This window comes from Phaethon aethereus (genome assembly GCF_964289735.1).
Source record: "Phaethon aethereus genome assembly, chromosome: 3".
Classification (NCBI taxonomy): Eukaryota; Metazoa; Chordata; class Aves; order Phaethontiformes; family Phaethontidae; genus Phaethon; species Phaethon aethereus.
In genome coordinates, this window is record NC_138576.1 from 87,525,604 (window position 1) to 87,543,821 (window position 18,218).

The 18,218-nt window shown below is 43.1% G+C and overlaps 1 protein-coding gene across 1 annotated transcript in view; it reads right to left on the reverse strand.

The window, feature by feature from the left end:
* Positions 1-435: 435 nt before the first annotated feature.
* Positions 436-18,218, reverse strand: part of GREM2 (gremlin 2, DAN family BMP antagonist) — a 37,627-nt gene continuing 19,844 nt past the window's right edge. Inside the window, exon 2 of the mRNA XM_081997284.1 lies at positions 436-1,197. Coding sequence (XP_081853410.1) covers positions 690-1,196 — 507 coding nt within the window. The 5' untranslated portion in view covers position 1,197 and the 3' untranslated portion in view covers positions 436-689. The remainder of the gene's footprint in view (positions 1,198-18,218) is intronic.

Consider the following 18,218-nt stretch of genomic DNA (forward strand, 5'->3'; position numbering starts at 1 on the left):
AGCAGCATCAGATCCCACCCTCAGTCTGCTCTGTGGTCACGGTGGCTGACCCAGCGCCTCGCCCTCTCCCCCTCACGTCTTATCTGCCATTCAGACAACAAGCCCGGAACTGTCTGTCATTGCACAATTGAAGTTGTCTTAAGGAGATAAGCCTCATCAGAGAGTCTCACTTGCTTTTTGCACATTACTCCTCGTTACTCTCCCTCATCCGTGTCCCCCAGTCCTGGGCAGCACCCCAGCATTTCCAAGCGGGAGCGGCAAGCTCTGGACCAAAGCACGGGGAAGGCATTCCTGTCTTGTGGAGGCGACTGGAGTGTAGGGCAGAGGGCTTTACTCCACACAGTGGAAACATTTAATGCTGGATTCAGCCAACTGGTCACTTAGATGATCAATCCCAACTTCTGGGAGCCTGCTCCACTCCAGAAGATTCAACCGCCAGATGATATCGGAAATACAATGAAACTTTATGGTGATATGCCTAACACAGCCCAGTAAAAAGCGTTATTCCAGTAGGCAAGCGACAAGGAGCCTTTCCTTGCTGGAGAGATGCCTCCTGAAAGAATATAAAACACAAATAAAAAGGGAAAAGAAGAAACAAACCAACAAAATGGACAGTCTGCTCAGTGGGAGAGGAGAGGCAGCAGTAAATCTGATGGGGGCAACACCAAGCAGAAGCTACATGCCTGCTCTCACAGTTTGCCTGAGTTGTTAAGATTCACAGACATGCACCGGCACTGCTTGACCTTCTGAATTTTCTTGAGTCGGAAAGGTGGGTCCAGCTCAGGGCACTCCAGCTGCACAGTCGAAGAGGTGACCTTGTGCGGCTTGCAGAAAGCACAGGACTGGAAGGACTCCTCCTCCTTTTTCACGTGCCGCGGTATGTAGAAGGAGTTGCACTGCCCATAGCAAAAGCGGTTGATGATGGTGCGGCTTACGCAGCCCTCCTCACTGACAGTCTGCCGCAGGGGCTGTGTCTTGCACCAGTCGCTCTTGAGGTACTTCCTTTCGGTGACCACGAGGGCCTCCTGGCTGGAGGCCAGCACCTCCTTATTCAGCTGCTGCCTCCGCTCCGAGTGGTTGCTGCTGCTGTCTTTGTACGGGGAGGGAATGGCGCCGGCAGGACGGTTCTTCCTGGTGTCTGTTACTCGAACCAGCGCTGCCATCAGAAAAACGGACAAGGCAAATTTCCAAATCATCCTGCAACGGCAACACAAGTAGCTGTTAGGAAAGACACATTTTCAAACCACAGAACTGTAACGGAGTTGAACTTTAAGCATGCTTTTAGAAGAAGTGGAGATCTTACAGCCTTTGTAATCCCACCACTTTTCCTCGGAGATTAGCTCGACTCTAGGGTGATTATTTATCACGAAGAGGCCAAGCCCTGTGGAAAGTCACATCACTTTCCCCTACCCCCACCCCAAGCTCTCCAACTACTCTTTTTTCCCCCATAGGGACCCTGCTGCTTTGATCGCTGAAGCAGTGATTTTACAGAAGCTTCAGCCAGAAAGGTTTCCTCCTCCTCTGTGAAATCCTGGGCCAAACAGCTGGGCAAATTCCTGGCTTCGCCAGCTCAGGAGACTCCTGCCAATAGTGTGACAGCTGATTTGGGGATGGTGGGGGCGAGAGGAAGGGAATACCAGGTTACACAAGGTGAACTCCCATCTGCCTTTCCAGCCCCCGAGTCCCTTCCCAGCCTCATTCCACACAGAAGTAGCGAGAGGTGTCAAAAAGCATATTTTTACTATTTTAAATTGCTTCTGAAGTTTCTTGGGGCTTTTATGGCACTTACAGGCTTGCATTTGTTGTCTTTGTGGGAGGCTGAAAACTTGATGGATTTATTCTTGCAGAAAGAGGAAATGCTTAAACACAACTTTGAGAACTTCATTACTGCAAACGCCTCTTAGGCAAATGGTTTAAGAAGGTTTGTAAACAGGAGAGAATTCAATATTTATTTTAGATGTTAAGGAATAGGGTAGAGAATAAGCCAGTTTCTAAGTTAAAATAGTCATCCAGTTGGCAAAAGTATTTTTTCCTATGGTTGTCTATTAGGATTTCTTGTTCTGTGGAGCATCTCTTACCAGCGCTTGGATTTTCATCAACCACATGTCCAATTCAGTTTAGTAATGTGTCTCGATGCACTTCCAGGATATCAGAATAGACGTACTAAATTTCCTCATACAGTCAATGCTCACCAGTGAACTGCCACAACTCATTTGACACTTCATTTCACATCGTTCTCCCTGGAAAGGGAGAACAGAGGCTCTCTAGGGTGCCAGAAGTGAGTGCATCCCAGAAGCTTCCCGTTGGGAGGCAAGGACACTTCAAGTCTTTCTGAAAGTGCTCTGCTCACTTTTGTTCCTAATTGACTGTATTTTATAATAGCATACAGACGAAAAACTCATCCCTCTCTTCCCCGTAAAGCTTCAAATCCTTCCAATTAATGATTTTTTTTTCCTTTACAGTGATGCCAATACAAAAAAAATGCCATCACACCAGTAAATATAGATATGGCTAACACTACAGACACTTGAGTTGTTGCATAGGTACTCCTAACAGGAAAACATGCTATTTTCCAAACAAAGACACCAATAGATCAAAAAAGTGTTTGCAGCAAAGGTGCAAGAGAAGATGACAGCAGCAGTAACAAATACTCACCTAACAAAGCAGACCTTACGTATGTAACCCCTATGGAGACAAAGAGAAGGAATTACTGTAGCAGACTGGGTGAGATAACATCCCTTTCGACGATTTTCTAAGTTTACGAGATCTCAGTGTCAGACTTTGACTGAATTTCTAATGGGAGAAGTCTGAAGTGCTGAAGGAAAGGAAAGTTATAACCCTGTAGCTGTGAACGGAGGATGTTCTGATGCAGAGTTAAATTTCAGCAGACTGCATGCTTGAAACAGAACCAGTTTTTACATGGAAACCAGTATTTCTAAAATCCAAACAAGCTCATTCATCTGTAACCCAGCCAGCTGCCCACTGACACCCACTGTAGCCATGGGTACTTTAAATCAGTGGCCTATTTTCACACTGCTTAGCATTCAGCACACAAGTCCAGAAGTTTTGTCCAGAGTCTTTAAATGAAGCAAGACTAGACTTGGCTTTGCTCATAGGTATTGTCGCCAAGACCATTGGATGTCAACCCACACAGCCAGGCCAAAACCTAATCAGGTAATTAGTTGCAGTTGAATATAGTGTTCCACGCTTCCTTTCAAACTGTTCTCATGTTATTCTGCTCTGATGGCTGCATTTCAGTAGTAGATAAAACAACTGATCCCCACTGCTTTGCATTTTATATAGAAAGGGGAGGAAAAAACCTGGGAGTCTTTCTAGAAGCCTACATCTAGAAAAAGACAGAGGTGAGCTCTCCACAAGATGCCTTATGCCAACACTCCTCTTCTACTCTTCTCTCTAAACACAAGCCCACAAAGCAATTGTGATAACTCTACAGTCCTTTGGGGAAGGAGTTTGGTCACTACTAGCAGGGATATTGCCTTCCAGTTTAATTTCTCTGATCCAGATGGGTAAGACGATGGTACAGGTCCAAAGCCATATCAGAAGGAGGGAAGCGCTCCTTCCCCTACACCTTTCTCTTTTCTTTGGGAAACCCTGTCTTACCACACCCGTCCTTATCATCACAAAATGCAAGTTGAAACCAGTTCCCTCTCATGTCAGGGATGGGGTCAAGCAGAAATCCTATGCAGGAATTCAGGAAAGCTGACAGAGAGCTAACAAACAACTCAAAGTCTACAATATAGAGAAATATTACAGTAGCTTTCTAATTACTGAAATAGTTTTATGTGGGCATGAAGAGCCACTCAACAGAGTAAGTAGGATTTATTCAGTAAGTCTATGTTTAATAAAGCATTACTAATCAAAGCCACTATTGTAAGGTTATAAACCAAACATTGCAGTACATGTTAGCAAGTACTTCTACAGACAGGTAGGAAGGAACACACCATCTATTTCTGCCATTGATCCTTATCAAACCTGAACCTTGAAATGTTTACATAATAGAGTAATAATCTGTTTTACACTAGCAGGTCAAATGTGCATCCTGTCAGATCGCGGAATTTCTAATCACAGGGTTGCCCCTTACTAGCCTGCAAATCACCCCTCTCTAAGCCCTGCCACACAAACCTCCTATTCAAGCAAGCAAGGGTGCAACCAAGGTCAGCTGGTGCCAGCAACATGCCAAGGACTACATATATTTTCGGTACCCACAAGCAAAGAGAAGAGAAACCTCAGTATTCTCAGAGATCATTTTGCTAAACTCGTCCCGAATACAAAGCAACACGGTGAATGCTGTCTGTCTGCAGACAGAGAGGGATGAGAAGAAACACAAAACGTCCTGGAGAAGAACCTGGCATCTGGCAAGAACAGGGCAGCTCCATCCTACTTACTTAGATGTCACAGAACTGAGCAGCATGTGGCTGAGACCAAGCAAGCGAGAGCTGCCTCAGGAGGCCAACGCCTCTCAAACTCGCCCGGACGCCAGCCTGGGCCCACCGCTCCCGCTGCACGGGGGGTCCCCATGGCAGAGCCAGTGGAAGCTCCCGTGTGATACAGCTTTCAGCTCCTTCAGGCATCCTTGCCAGCTGCCGCCCGTTCCCCCCACTCCTCCTTCCCAGCACGTGAGCTGGTACAGAAAACAACCTCAGACTAGACACCAAACAAGGCCTAGCTGCATTTACATCTCACACGCTTTTGTCTCTTTGAGATAAGGAAATCGGTATCAAGTATGAGTTCATAAACTCATCAAACCCGTCGTGCCGGAGCTGGGCTATCAAGTACCCAGGAGTGTAAAAAATCCTTGGCCAAGGAGGCAAGAACACCAAGATCCACCTCCGTAATCTAGAGAGGTCAGGGCACTCGGCTAGGAGGGGAAGACCCATGACCCCTGTGTCTGCCCTTACCTTTATTTCTTCTTTGCACCCAGTTACTGCGTAACACACCTGCCGAGGCAGGCTCCCTCTTGCACGCTGACCTTCCGGCCCGGAACTCGCGCGCTCTTGAAAGCGATGCAGCTCCGGAGCAGGACGGGCAGCCGCGTAATCCCCAAAATGGCCTACAGCTTTATGGTTAGGACGCTTCTCTGGGACTATTAAGAGTATTAGATTTGACCTCAGAATTCAAGTGCATCATTTCTGGAGATGTCCCCCAACGCAGAAGTGGGTGCTACGGTCTGAAAGACGGGGCAGGAGGTGACAGCAGTGCCCGTCTGTGCTGACTGCCCGCCCCACCATCTCCTCTGCTTTTCAAAGGCATGACCGCAGTTTCTAGGCTCAGGATGCAGTTTCTGACTAGGAATTCCTGTTCCGTAGATCAGTCTACTTCAGGGTTGCGGGTGGACAGATGTAACTGGAAGATCGCTGTGATATTTTAGCCGCTCAGGAAATCAGCTGGTGTAAGACCCATTTGTTTGGTTTAGCATGCAACACCTACAAGGCACTCGGCGTTATCGGCATGCCTGGAAGCATCCAACTCTCTGACACAGACACGACCCGCAATCATCTCCTCTTCACCAGGCCTTCTTGGGAGGGTTTCAGAAAAAACGCCACAGCCAGTGGTTTAAAAAACATAATTTGCAAAACCTGTCTTACCATGGAACATGAGCGCCCACCTGTTTCGCTTATTCACAGGACAAATTCCGCCTGTAAATACATATGGAAGATTTAGTACTATAAACCTATCCTACACCCATCAAAAGCACCGTAAGAGCCAATGACTGGGAAGATGATAAAAAAATTCGGAGATACTTTATTTTTTTAAAAGTTTCAATTTACTTAACAGCTGAAGAGTTTGCCTTGGAAAACGGTTTCTCTTTGACTACCGGCAAGTGTCAGGAATTACAGGCCAGATTAAATCAGGTATGGTTCTGTGGCATGGCACATACATGGTCACATTTAACCACCTGCATCGCTCTTTTACAGTTTCCATCCTGAAAACTTCAGAGACACAAGAGCTCTCCTTTAAGATCCGCTATTCAGCTGATTGTGGGAATCCCCGTTACCAACAAGTTTTCTACTCCCTGTTTACTTTCATATTAGACCTAGTCAAAAAGAATCTGTATAAACCAGCTGTATGTATGTTAATGTAAGAACATGGTGTACATGGTCAGTTCTCAGCATTTAGGATGGGACACAAGAAGTGTTCCTTGAAGACAAGCCAGGCAATAACTTTTCAAAGAACTAAAACTTGGCTTTAGCAACAGATGTGGGAAGCCAGGAAATATCAGATTCTCTATCAGGAAGCCAAAAATGCTATTTATTTAATTTATTAATGGCTAGGCATGATTCTAATGGTACAATGTTCAAATAAAGATTATACAAATCAGGCATCTTTGTGCAAGGGAGTCATTTGGTGTTAACTTCTCCCTTTTAAGTATCCTTTGGAAACTATTGCTCCTGTGTCTCAATAACATCAGTAATAACTGAACACTGTACTATAGCCTTCTTTTTGCAGAGCCATGGGCCTCTTAGTAAATCATTCCATCATTAATAGATTCTCATGATTAAATTGCCAAGACTGAGGCCAGCCACAACAACAAAACATGTAGGAGATAGGGGAGAACAAACCTAAAAATTTCAGAAAACCCAGCACTGCAGCTCGAATGTGTTATTCAAATACAAAATCACTGCATTTTAATAGTACATACGAGTTACCATGTACTAGGATGTATTAAGCATGACTTTTTAAAACCACTGCACACAACACCAAAGGGAATAATTGTTTTATAAAATTTATAAAAAAACCCAATAATTAATGCTATTACAGTCAGAAGTTTTTCCATTCTTGCCCTCTAAGAACCTTCTATAGTGATTTGAGAGAAAGCTATTTCATTGCATCACCGCCCTAGCAGTAGGTGGTAGAGGGAGAAAACATTTCTTTCAGACTTAATAAACATCTTGTACCCTTGCTGGCTGGCTTGGATGGAGATCCTTCCTCCTCTCCATCCTTCCCTCCCTCCCACCAAGGAGATGCATCCTTCTCTCTCCCTTGCACCAACACCTCTCCCCCAGAGGCCCAAGCAAGCCCATGGGGAACACCACAAAGCTGTGAAGTAAAAAGGAAGGCTTTGCCTGCAGGCTGGACACCGCAGGAACCATACTGTCCTGTTCAGGCTCTTGTTCTGTTTTAGAAACGGGAAGGTGGGGCTGGGTTTCACGGATGCCAGCCTGCATTCCTCGGGAGAAGAGAGCATTTCCTCCCATAATGCCAGAACTTAGAAGTTCTCCTTGTCAAAACAGTTCCTGAAGACACTGAATTTAAAATATTCACAAGTAAAGTACATCATAGACAAAACCAAAATGCATGGGACAAAGACACTGGTGGGGACAGTCTATGCTAAGAGAAAACTAGTTGAAAGCAACTCAGAGGATGTTGCTTCACATTAACTTCAGCTCTCACTATAAATTTTCTACAACCAAGAGTTTTATCTTTAATTTTCCCTGAAAAGGCTGGGAGTTTGAAAGAATTCCTGGTCCGTGCACAACAATGTAAGAGGAATCAAGGACTCAACCAATTACTCCCATCATATTCAGCAATGTGTAATGTGTCAGGTATGTTATTTTTAGGACAGGAGCAATTATGAAGAAAACTTGAGGGTAAACTCACCCTTGACACTAAACCCAACCTGCTCGAATGATGCGTTTTTCCTTCATATTTTGTCCTGTGTCTTTCTTATCTACCTTTACTGCCTCCAGAAATTCATGTTTATAACCATGGAACCATTCTTTCTGTCAGGAACTTCAGACAAGCTCATTTGAAACAGGTTTGAATGCAGCTGCTCAGTTCATCAGAGTTAAGAGATCACATTACTCCAATGCTCCTCTTTGCACTGACATCCTGCCAGGAAGTATATCGATTTAAATATTGTATTACTGATCTATAGTATTAGGCTCTCCACAGGCTGAATCCTTCTTATCTTGCATAGCTTCTAAACCTGTGCTTCACTTTGTTTTTCTAAATAGTATTGGAGGAATTGAGAGAAGTTCCTAATTTCTTAAAGCCAGGACAAAGAGTTTGTGAGGAGAGTCACTGAAGATTTCCTTAGCTGAGATATCAGTTTTTATCTATTATATCCAAGACATGAACTAGACTCCCAGAAAACTGGAAGGAGCGGGGAAGGAAATTTTAGTGAAGCCAGCCCTGGTATTCTTCTTTGAGATACATTCACTAACACTTACATCCATGATAAATACCAATGCTTCCAAAAGATCACATACACATATAACACATGTAATTACTAAGGCAATCACCCAACTAGAAAAAAATAGTGAAGGGAACCATGCTCCAAGTTTTGTTTTTTTTAAGGCTAAATGTTAGCCAGGTAATCTACTGAAGCAAGACACTATCAACTTCATACCACACTGTATGTATCAGTAACAAAGATTGGATTCCATAGCTGTGTCAGCATTTTTCATTTTAACATAGGAAAAGTAAAATAAAGAGGAGGAAGAAAGCTGCAAGAAATGTAAAAGCTAAGTCATCCTATAGTAGCTCTGGTAATGCAGCAACGCCATTTTTAGGGGACCGTGAATACACAGAATTGAGCTCAGATTGAGTACTTTGTCCAGGTAACTGGACAAAGGTTTTTTTGAATATTGTTATGATTAAAACTCCTAAATTTTGTTGCAATTTCAACTTCAGGAACTTGTGGTTTTAGACCCAACCACAGACAAATGTCTGCCTGGTGAGCACATGTGAATTGTCCCAAAGAGAGTGAGATGTCCTACTCAGAAGTGTCTGGGTAGTCATCAGTACTGGCAGCACATGCAACACTGGGGAAAAAAGGGGGAGTGGGAGGAGGGAAAAACCCACAAAATAAAACCAGATTTCTGCTTGCTGTCCATGAGGTTGATTTTCTTTCTCTCAACCTGGTTTTGAAGAATGTTACAATCAGGGGGGAGGGATAAATAAAACTCCTTGGATGCAAGGAGAATAGTTTTTTGGAAAGGACTGAAAGTTATTTCTCTTATGAATCTAAAAAATGTCTCTTTGCAAGAGTGAACCATGTTGAAAATATACTTGTTCCTGTTCTCCTTCTCAGTGTTCCTCAGCTTTTCAGCACGAGATAAAGAGCCCCAAATAGACAAGTCAGTTTTGTTTGCACATGAATATTTTGCCCAGCAAGCAATAATAGCCTACACTTAACTTTATTCTTCTGTACAGAAGGCAGCTGGTACACTCCCATTTGGCTGTGTTTCATTCAGGAGAAAACAGCAGACTTCTGCCCTTGGGAAACTAAAAACTAAATCAGAAGGGAAGCGGTGGCTTGAGCAAATGTCTTCATTTGTGATCATCCCTCAGCCTGTTGGAAAGGAGGACAGTCAACACAAGAATGGGGAAAGTTCAACATTTAAATACAATAGCTCATTTCATTGCTTCCTCACTGGAGAATCAATATGACAAAAGACTATTTTGCAATGAGTAGTCTCCATTATATTTTTGTTGTTTGCATTACAACAGAACATAGAAATCTCATCCAAGACCAGTGCCTGACTAAGCGACACAACTTCAGAATGTTTGTAGACTAGCTTGGTGAGCAACATATGGTGGGACCAGAACTGAGCACAGAGGGGAAGTGAGTTACTGGAGGTCAAAAATTAACTGAGAATGGACCGTTTCCAATGCCTTTCAATCGCACCACATGGCACCAAAGCTCTTCTTTTTGCTGATCAGTCCAGATTTGTTACACTTAGGCAAGCTGTTCTTTAGAAACGTTATACTTTTGTACATGAAAATGGTTCAGCATGAAAATTTCCAATATAGTTTCCCTGGTTTTTGATAGAACAGAGATGGACTTAGGAGCTTTATTGCTTTGCAGCTTCAAACAATGCACTACTTCCAGAGCACGCAACTCATTTCCTAGCTCACAATAAGGGAGAAAACAACTAGTCTTCAACATGTGTGCATTGCTATGCTTGCACCTTTCCCAGAAGAGGGCGTTTGGATCAGATCTGTTCTAGAAGAAAACTGAGGCCTGTACATTAAAGCATCATAGAAGTGCTCAAAAGAATTTCTGTTTGCTTCTCTTAATGGTCAGAAAAATACAATTACTTCTAAAAATCAATAGGTGGCATGTAAACTTCTATATGAGAAACACTAGATTAATCAACAGAGAAGTAACATTTATATTTCCCAGATTTTCTGGTAAATTCAGATACCTGTATTCTTTCAGGCTCTCTATTCAAAATGCTATCCTCAGTTGCTACATTATGACTTTTAAGTAGTCCTGTTCCTGTTTGAAAAATCTAAAATGTTATTTATGGTGTAATGTTTACATTATGATTTTTTGTAAGCCCATATCCTATTTATAGAGCTGAAACACAGACGGTTCAAATAAGAATTGCTCTTATCTCAATACCCTACAGGCTAGCCTTTCTATTAGGTAGTATGCAAATTCCCATACACACAAAATTTCAGCTATATATCCCACTATTTTCCAATATGCCACCTGCAAGAACCATTGCAGCTGTATTTTAAGAAAGTTGTCCTAAAAATGGCACAGATTTATTGCTTCAAGACTTATTCATTTACATTTATCCCTGCTTACATTTGCCTGCCTGACTAAAACTTAGAGCAGTTCTCGGGACAGAGTGTGGAAGACCTATGCTAATGAGCAAATAAAATAAGTATTAAGCCCATTAAGACCACAACCAGGTCTATGCCATGCAAACATAATTAAGTGCCTTACCAGAATGATTAGTTTCACAGAAAAGCATTTTTCTCTTCAGTGAGGCTAGATCTAGGGAATCCTCTCATCCTTTTTCGCCTTTTCTTTGGTTAATAGGCAACATGCAATTACACATCTGACAGTTCCTCACAATTACATTTTCTAATCCGCTGACCGAATTTCAAACAAGTTGGACAGCAAGGCAGTTTTCAAACGCCTGTTGCATTACACTAAGTGTGTTTTGTCCTAGGGTATGCAGGAAGGCATGAAAAGTATTTCAGCGAAGGGGGGACAAGTCAAGGATATCACAGTTTGGTACCACAGGAGGCGTGAGTAGTAAAGAGGACATTCAGGGTTACTGTGGTGGACTGGCACACCAAACACATCCATAGAAAATCAGAGTTCACGAGCTCTAACGTTCACGTGTAATACAAGACACCTTGAAACAACAGTGGGTCACCTCAAAGTCTTGAATACATTCTCCTGCTCAGAGTGTAAGCTGGCCCAACAGCTACGAAAAACTTATTTGCACTACGTGTAGACAGAAGCCAGGCAGTAACGCGTCACTGCTGCACACCACACATGGTATTACCCTTGGGTTGAGCCTGTAATATTTTATATCCCCTTTTGTTCACAAACTTGTAACTTGGAGAGTTACAAGATGTTTTCTTCTTTCCCTAAGAAAACAGGGTTCTGCCTGGCTTACTTTTGCCTACTTTTTGTGGATTAACTAATGGTCCATCAGAATCCCCATTTAATTACTTTTGTTTCAAACGTTTAACTCAGTTGTGGGCTTTGCTCTGAAAGGCAGCCTGTTCGCACAAGGTCTCATATGAGAAAATTCAGGTATGCAACTGAAATGCAATTCAAACCTGTGAGGGCTGACAAGCACAGCAACCGCATGCTCCGATGGCTGTTTGTGTGCGTACATGCATTTGAAAGCCTATAAACAAAGATGACGCTTGGAGTTCAAAACCTTCAGAGTTATAGAGCTTCTTGGTTGCCCTAGTACATGCATCAGTTGATGTCTCGATGCAAGTTCTTCAGTTTGGAACTATTCTGACCCTTTTTTTCCAAGCTATTTTGTAAGATAACAAAAGGAATTTTAATTTATTTCTCTACATGTCTATTGATATTTCCAAATTCTTAGTAATGTTTATGACTGTCATAGGTGTCAGCTGGACCAAAATAAATCACAGCAGCTGATGCTCAACAACTGTCAAAAGTACAGAACTTACCAGTTGCTACAAATACAGGAATACAAATAAAATCATGGTTAGATATGCAATGTCAACATAAACATTGCTAAATACCTAAACATTTTGATATCACCTTCTAGATACACTGGAAAACCTATGGCACGCAGAATGAATGGACAAACTACAGTTCACTCGCTGTTATTGGCAGTGTGTGTCACAACTATAAGACGAATTTTTAGTGAAATGCTGTAGGATGACCTGTCCTATAGGAAATTTTACATCCAAATACTGGAAACTTACTCCACCCCTCCCACTTCACACTGATGGCAACACGTGGCTGTCCCACATCTATGTTCTTGTGGCTTTGATTCATGCTCTGCTCAGTCATTCTCCCTCCGTCATTGCCCAAAGAATGTAAATATTTGTTCTGTCTGTATTCTGGTTTACAGACTTGGCCCATTATTGAGTACGAAGGCTGTAATTCAATCATAGAAGGATCTGTTGCCATGCATAAACTGGGATTTTATGTTTTATGACTTAGGCTTTGCAGAGCAGCCGTCTTCCTACTCACCTCCCCCTCTCCTTGCCCATGACTGAATTATAGTTCTGTCTCTAATTGAAGCCTAGTATTATTCTATTTCTCTTCTGCTGAGAGGAAGACCAGAGCTATCATTCTGAATACACACCAAGCCACAGGAGCCTGGATGAGGTACTCTAATGACAGGTCCTCCTACACAGCACATTTGCAGTCTTTCTGCTAATTAATTTAATTTCCTTTGTCTAGACTAACATAATACAGCAAGTTATGCTCATTTAAAGGAGGATCGTTAGCCTTTCGGTTCCCTCCAAATGAGGAAGAAAGAAGAGTCAATAGAGAGGAATCCGGGGGAGACTGACTTTGTCCTTGACTACACCATTGCTTATGTTTTCACTTGACCAAGACTTTGTCTCCAGGAGAACCCGAGACAGCACTATCATCAGAGGAGAGACTATAATCAAAATCAGATATCGTCAGTACGTGCATGGCAAGGCAGTGGCCGTTACACAGAAGGGCTCTGTCTATGATGCACTGCACTCAGCAGCTTTCTTCCTGGCAATCACTTGGCATTTACTGTTCACAGCTCCTGACATCCTCAGAGGGCTGAACAAACATGTAATTAAAAACACACACAAGCTGGTTTCTTCAGACTCCCTTCACAGAATGAAAGGAGATTCAGTAGTGTGCCACTGGACTAGTAAATCAGAGGCAAAGCTAGCAAAGGGAGTTAAAGAAGTAACTTCTCACTAGGCGAGACCTGCATTCAGCAGTTTTGACAATGATTGAAACTGTGGAGCTGAACAGAGTCTCAGAGCTGAGCTGTCAGTCAAACACAGGACTTGGGAAATGGAGTGATGCGTGATAAACAGATGAACCGACTCGGACTGAAAACTTCAGCCTCCTGAGTCAGGTGGGCAGGTCCAGTTTTAATACCCAGAAAGAAAAGTGACAAGGAATCACACATCATATAGGTGCACTGTGGAGTAGAATGAGTTCACACATTTCTTGATAAAGACAGGGAAGATCTTCCCGTATGACAGAAGAAGAAGAAGGGAGGAAGCCTACAGAGGCAGTCACCAACCTCTTCTGCTCATAAACCCACAGAAAAGTGCCAGAGCTCCCCTTCTGTAGGCAATTTCAGGATCATTTCTACCCTTGTAACCTCTGCTGCATTTATCATTTTGCAGCATCATAGAGGGGAAGGATTCCAATTTTGGGACTTAACTGGCTTAGGGATTTTTTTTTTGGCTGACAGTAACTGGGGACCCTCTTTACATAAACATAACAGAAGATAAACAGCACCTACAGGCTCGCTATTAACTTAATGTGACCTTGTTTTTTTACAGTGTTTGGCCATAAGCCATTCACACTGTGTCACCACAGCTAAGGTTTGAATATTTTTCCATTACTCACACTTTCAAGCTCAGTAGAAGTAGACAATAAGTAAAAGGAAATCTAAAGATTCTTCTCTTTGGCTGTGTCAGAAAGCTATTCTCAGAAAGGTCAGGGAGGTATTTTGGAAAGACTTCGCCAACATCTAGCTATAAATTTCAGTGTGAGATGGCAAGCTCCATTTCTCTTCCAGGTCTACTCAAGGCCTCTTCCCCAGCTCTAACTTAGGCAGCACTTCCTTGAATCTAGAAGAGAGAGATGACACTTCTGGTAATCTTTGATGACCTCACGTTGCTACAGAGACGGACAAAGATAGCAAGACTCCATTCCATGTCAGTGCTTGATATGATTGAGAGTAATGAATTGTCCAAGTGGCCAAGACAGCTTCTCTTTTGTAATGACTAGATACTAGCTATCATTTCCATATGTGACCAGTAAATGCAAGACTGATTGTGAGGAGGAAGAACAAGTGATCAGAAAGCTTGCTCATTCAGGGTTTGGTTTTTTTCCCCCCCCTCTTATTACACAGTAGTCAGAGAACATGTTGTGCATTACAGTTTGCACCATTTTACCAATCCTACCACTTAGTGCTGTTTCAAGCCTTTTTATATATCTCGCCGAATGAAGCAGCAAGGGAGATCGATCAGCGGAAGGGTTTGGCAAACTACTTGTAATGGCTCTCTTAGCATTAACACAGCTTTGTGTTGGTGCCAGGAGAACCATTACAAGTAGTTTCAACGTGTATATACCACCCTATCAACCGTTCAGTTGGCTCAGCAACCGAATGCTGTCTGCACCACTTGCTAAGGCCCATTGTAGTTGATTAGACCAAATAAGATCATGCCAAGGAAAATGCTCTGAACCATAGGCTTGCTCTGGTTCTTAGTGAGTGGTCATACACACAACTCACTCATTTAGGAGGGATTTAGACCACAGATACAAACAACATTCTGCAGCCATGAACAAGGATTTCTAGATTTTTTCCTATGTCTTGGCTAAATGGTAGACTTTTTAAAGATTATGTGTAATATGGGATTAAGAGGATTGGAATTTCCAATAAGGCTAGAGGGAAAAGATTTTCTGACATGATGACAACTAGACATATTGAAAGCCTCATCTCCAAACTGGAGGAAGTATTAAGTCTTGACTGTTGGCCTGTTTTCATTTCAGATCAGCTAACTATTAGATTCTGAACTCTTCCTTACTTTCCTTTTGAAGAAGGAGGTGAAGTGAGCAAAAATTGGTTTTCAGATACTTTCAAAGTAAAATTAGTAAACCCTCAAAAGCCAAGAAGCCATTTCACAGAGTTAACATGAAACACCTTTTTGTCTCAGTAATGGGAAAGCCCTATAAAATACACATAAATTGAACTAGAACCTTCCGGTGTTTTCTGTCTAAAGATGCTGATATCCATTCCTGCAAAAAAGCAACTTTGAAAAAAAAGTTTGATCAATACTTCTCCTGAAAACTTTCATTCCCACTGTGTGGAGAGACAAAAAAACCAGTTTCAACTTTGAACCCTTGGGGCCAGCTACCACAATTCATGTAGCATGATGGTCCTCAATGGGTCAAGAATAACCACAGCCCCATGGGATTCTTTATGCTTGTATTTTGAAAGGAGGCTCAGTAAAGAATTTGGCTTAGCAAAACAAGACTACGCTTCCTCTCTTCCCTTACTTAGTTTCAGAACAACAGCTTTTGCTTTGAATGATTACTTCAGCTTCCATAATTTTTCTCCAGCACAAAACTGTAGAGAAGCTCCATACAGATCAGAATAGTGATTTGGGCAGCGTAAGAACATGGATAATGTCCGAGCATCAAAGAGAAACAGAACAGCAATTAGGAAAAACACTACCAAAAATGCACCTAGTGAAGACAAAGCTAAAAGTAGCTCACCTGCCTGAAAATCTGCTAACTTGGAAGAAAACATTTTTCTTAGAGGACCCTAAGAAGCTCCTAATTTGCACAAAGACTGAGGAATACTAATTGTTACTTGGCAAAACTCTGCTCATTAAAAAACACAGGACACATTTGTGTTTGTTTTTTCCTTCCTTCCCAACCCCAAAAATCAAATTCTTGTTTTACAATATGAATGACATAAAAGGCTACATCAGAGCAAGCGCACAATTTCCTATCTACATATTTGTTATAAGGCTGCAGGGGAGGACTCTTAAGCTTATCTAAAAAGAAAAAAAGGAGTGAGAATTAAATCATTCAACTGTATGTATTCAACATTAGGCAGACTGTGCAATGGCAGACTTGCATAGGAAAGGAAGCTAGAGAGGCACGTTTGAACTGAGGGAAACAGACCTAAGAAGGCAAGCTGCTGAGGGGATTTACAGTGTAACTGTACAGGAGACATAAAGAGCTCATCTAGGTACCATGGTTTTAACAAGGTCCTCTCTATGACTAGTCTCCATCTCCCTCAAAAAAAAAAAAAAGTTTAATTTTTGCCAAATTGCCAAATCCATGGCAAAGCATCTAACAGAAACCAGAGATGAGATTTAGAGACTTTAGAAACAGGTGACAGGGACATACGTGTCATCTGAATCAACGTCAGCAATCCAGAAAACTCCTGTTCCCACACCTACAAAGCCTCCAGCGTCGTTCTGGACTGCGACATCGCTTACGCGCCCGCACACCGGTGCCTCTGCGGTTACACACAGGTGGTAACGCTGCCTGCCGCCGTTCGCACAGAAGGCAGACCAAGCCTGGGAGCCGCTCAGCAGCTCCCCGACCGTCCTCTTTGCCCAGTGTGTTTCACATACACCCAACCAACACCACCGAGTGGAAGATGCATTAACTACTACCAGTCATCCAAAAATTTAGCCAGTGGGGCACGCTACTTTCTCATAACCAGCTTAGCAACAAGATCTTCCCCGTTTTATGAACATAAGCTCAGAGTTTCACTACCCACGTGACTGGAGATAATTCGACTCGCATTCCCCTCACACTGCAAAAAAAAAAGAAAAAAAAAAATCCCTGAAAATTGCAGAAAAGGGTGGTGGGAAAGCGGAAAGCACAAAGAGACCTTAAAAGAGACCTTACGCATACTTTCTGTTAAAGGTGGCTTATTAGGTAGGGAATAAACATAAAATTCCTGTACCTAAAGGGAATTATAACACCATACCCAACTTTGCTTCTCTGTGATTAGGCTTTGCGAAGTGCAGGGTGAAGTCGTGATCTAAGCCCCCTGAATTTTATCATCCCCGCCAACACATTAAGAAGGTCATTTGCTCTAGGCTTTTTAATCAAATGAAAATAATCACAGACCAAAAGAATTAAAACCAAAAGAATTAAAACCTCTGCCTTTTTCTTGCGATTTTATGTTCTGATAAGAATACTGCGGGACATGGGTTCAAGTATATACTCCTTATACATACTTCCTGTAGAATAGCGCAATTCCACTTTCGGGTAAAGCAATGGCACAGCGAAAACCTGTACCTGACCTTGAGAAACAACCAAAACAGCAACCAACGTCAGCGGGACGTATTTCTAATTGCAACCCATGCCCCTCTGAGGTAAAGCTTAAATCACCTCACGCTGTCACCCGGCCCAGGGTGCGGTTTGGTTCATTTAAACTGCGAGCCACAGTCCTGCTCCTGGCCCCCACCGGCACCACCTTTCCTCCACCCAGGACGGAACATGCGTGCACACACACACACTCATACGCTCGCTCCTCGGCCACTCCGTGCCAGTACTAACAGCCATGCAGCCACACAGTCAGCAAGATGAGTTTGCTGATCCAGCCGGAAAGGTATTTTTGTTGTTTTGCCGGCCGGCTTTCCAGCTGCCTGCAGGGTCGGCAGTGCCGCCGGGGCCCCGGTGCCAGCGCCGGCTGCGCTGCCCTGCCAGCACCAGCCCGCATCAGGCCGCCTTCAACCCGCTGCAGAGCCACACCCTGATACTCCTTCCAAACCGGGGCCTGGGAACGCTGTCACCCAACCTACCTGTTTCAGGGTGGAGGAGGCTAGCGTAACTGCAAAGGTGTGGCTGATAAAGGTGGCGTTGACTGACAGAACTGCATGCCTTTGCTTCCTAGATGAGATGGATGGTCCTTATATCGAAATGGCTTGGTGTTAGGACTACGGTCTGTACCACAGCAGTGAGAGGAAATAAAATAACAACAACAACAACAGAATGTGATGAGTAGTACCATTTCAGATGCCCAAGAGCATCCAAGATGTTTGTATAGGCTGGCACATCAGAGGTGGATCCTATGGGAGATGCATACTCCTCCACAGTGGCCACCGGAAGCCAGGTGAGAGGTGTGGGGTATTCAAACAGGCCTATTTGCTGAGGCAACCGACTCTCCGCTAGAACCTCGTTCTGCTCTAAAGGCACAAGGATTTGATTTCTGCAAGTGTCTTAAACATTACAGCTCTCACTTATGACTAGATTTCTAAAA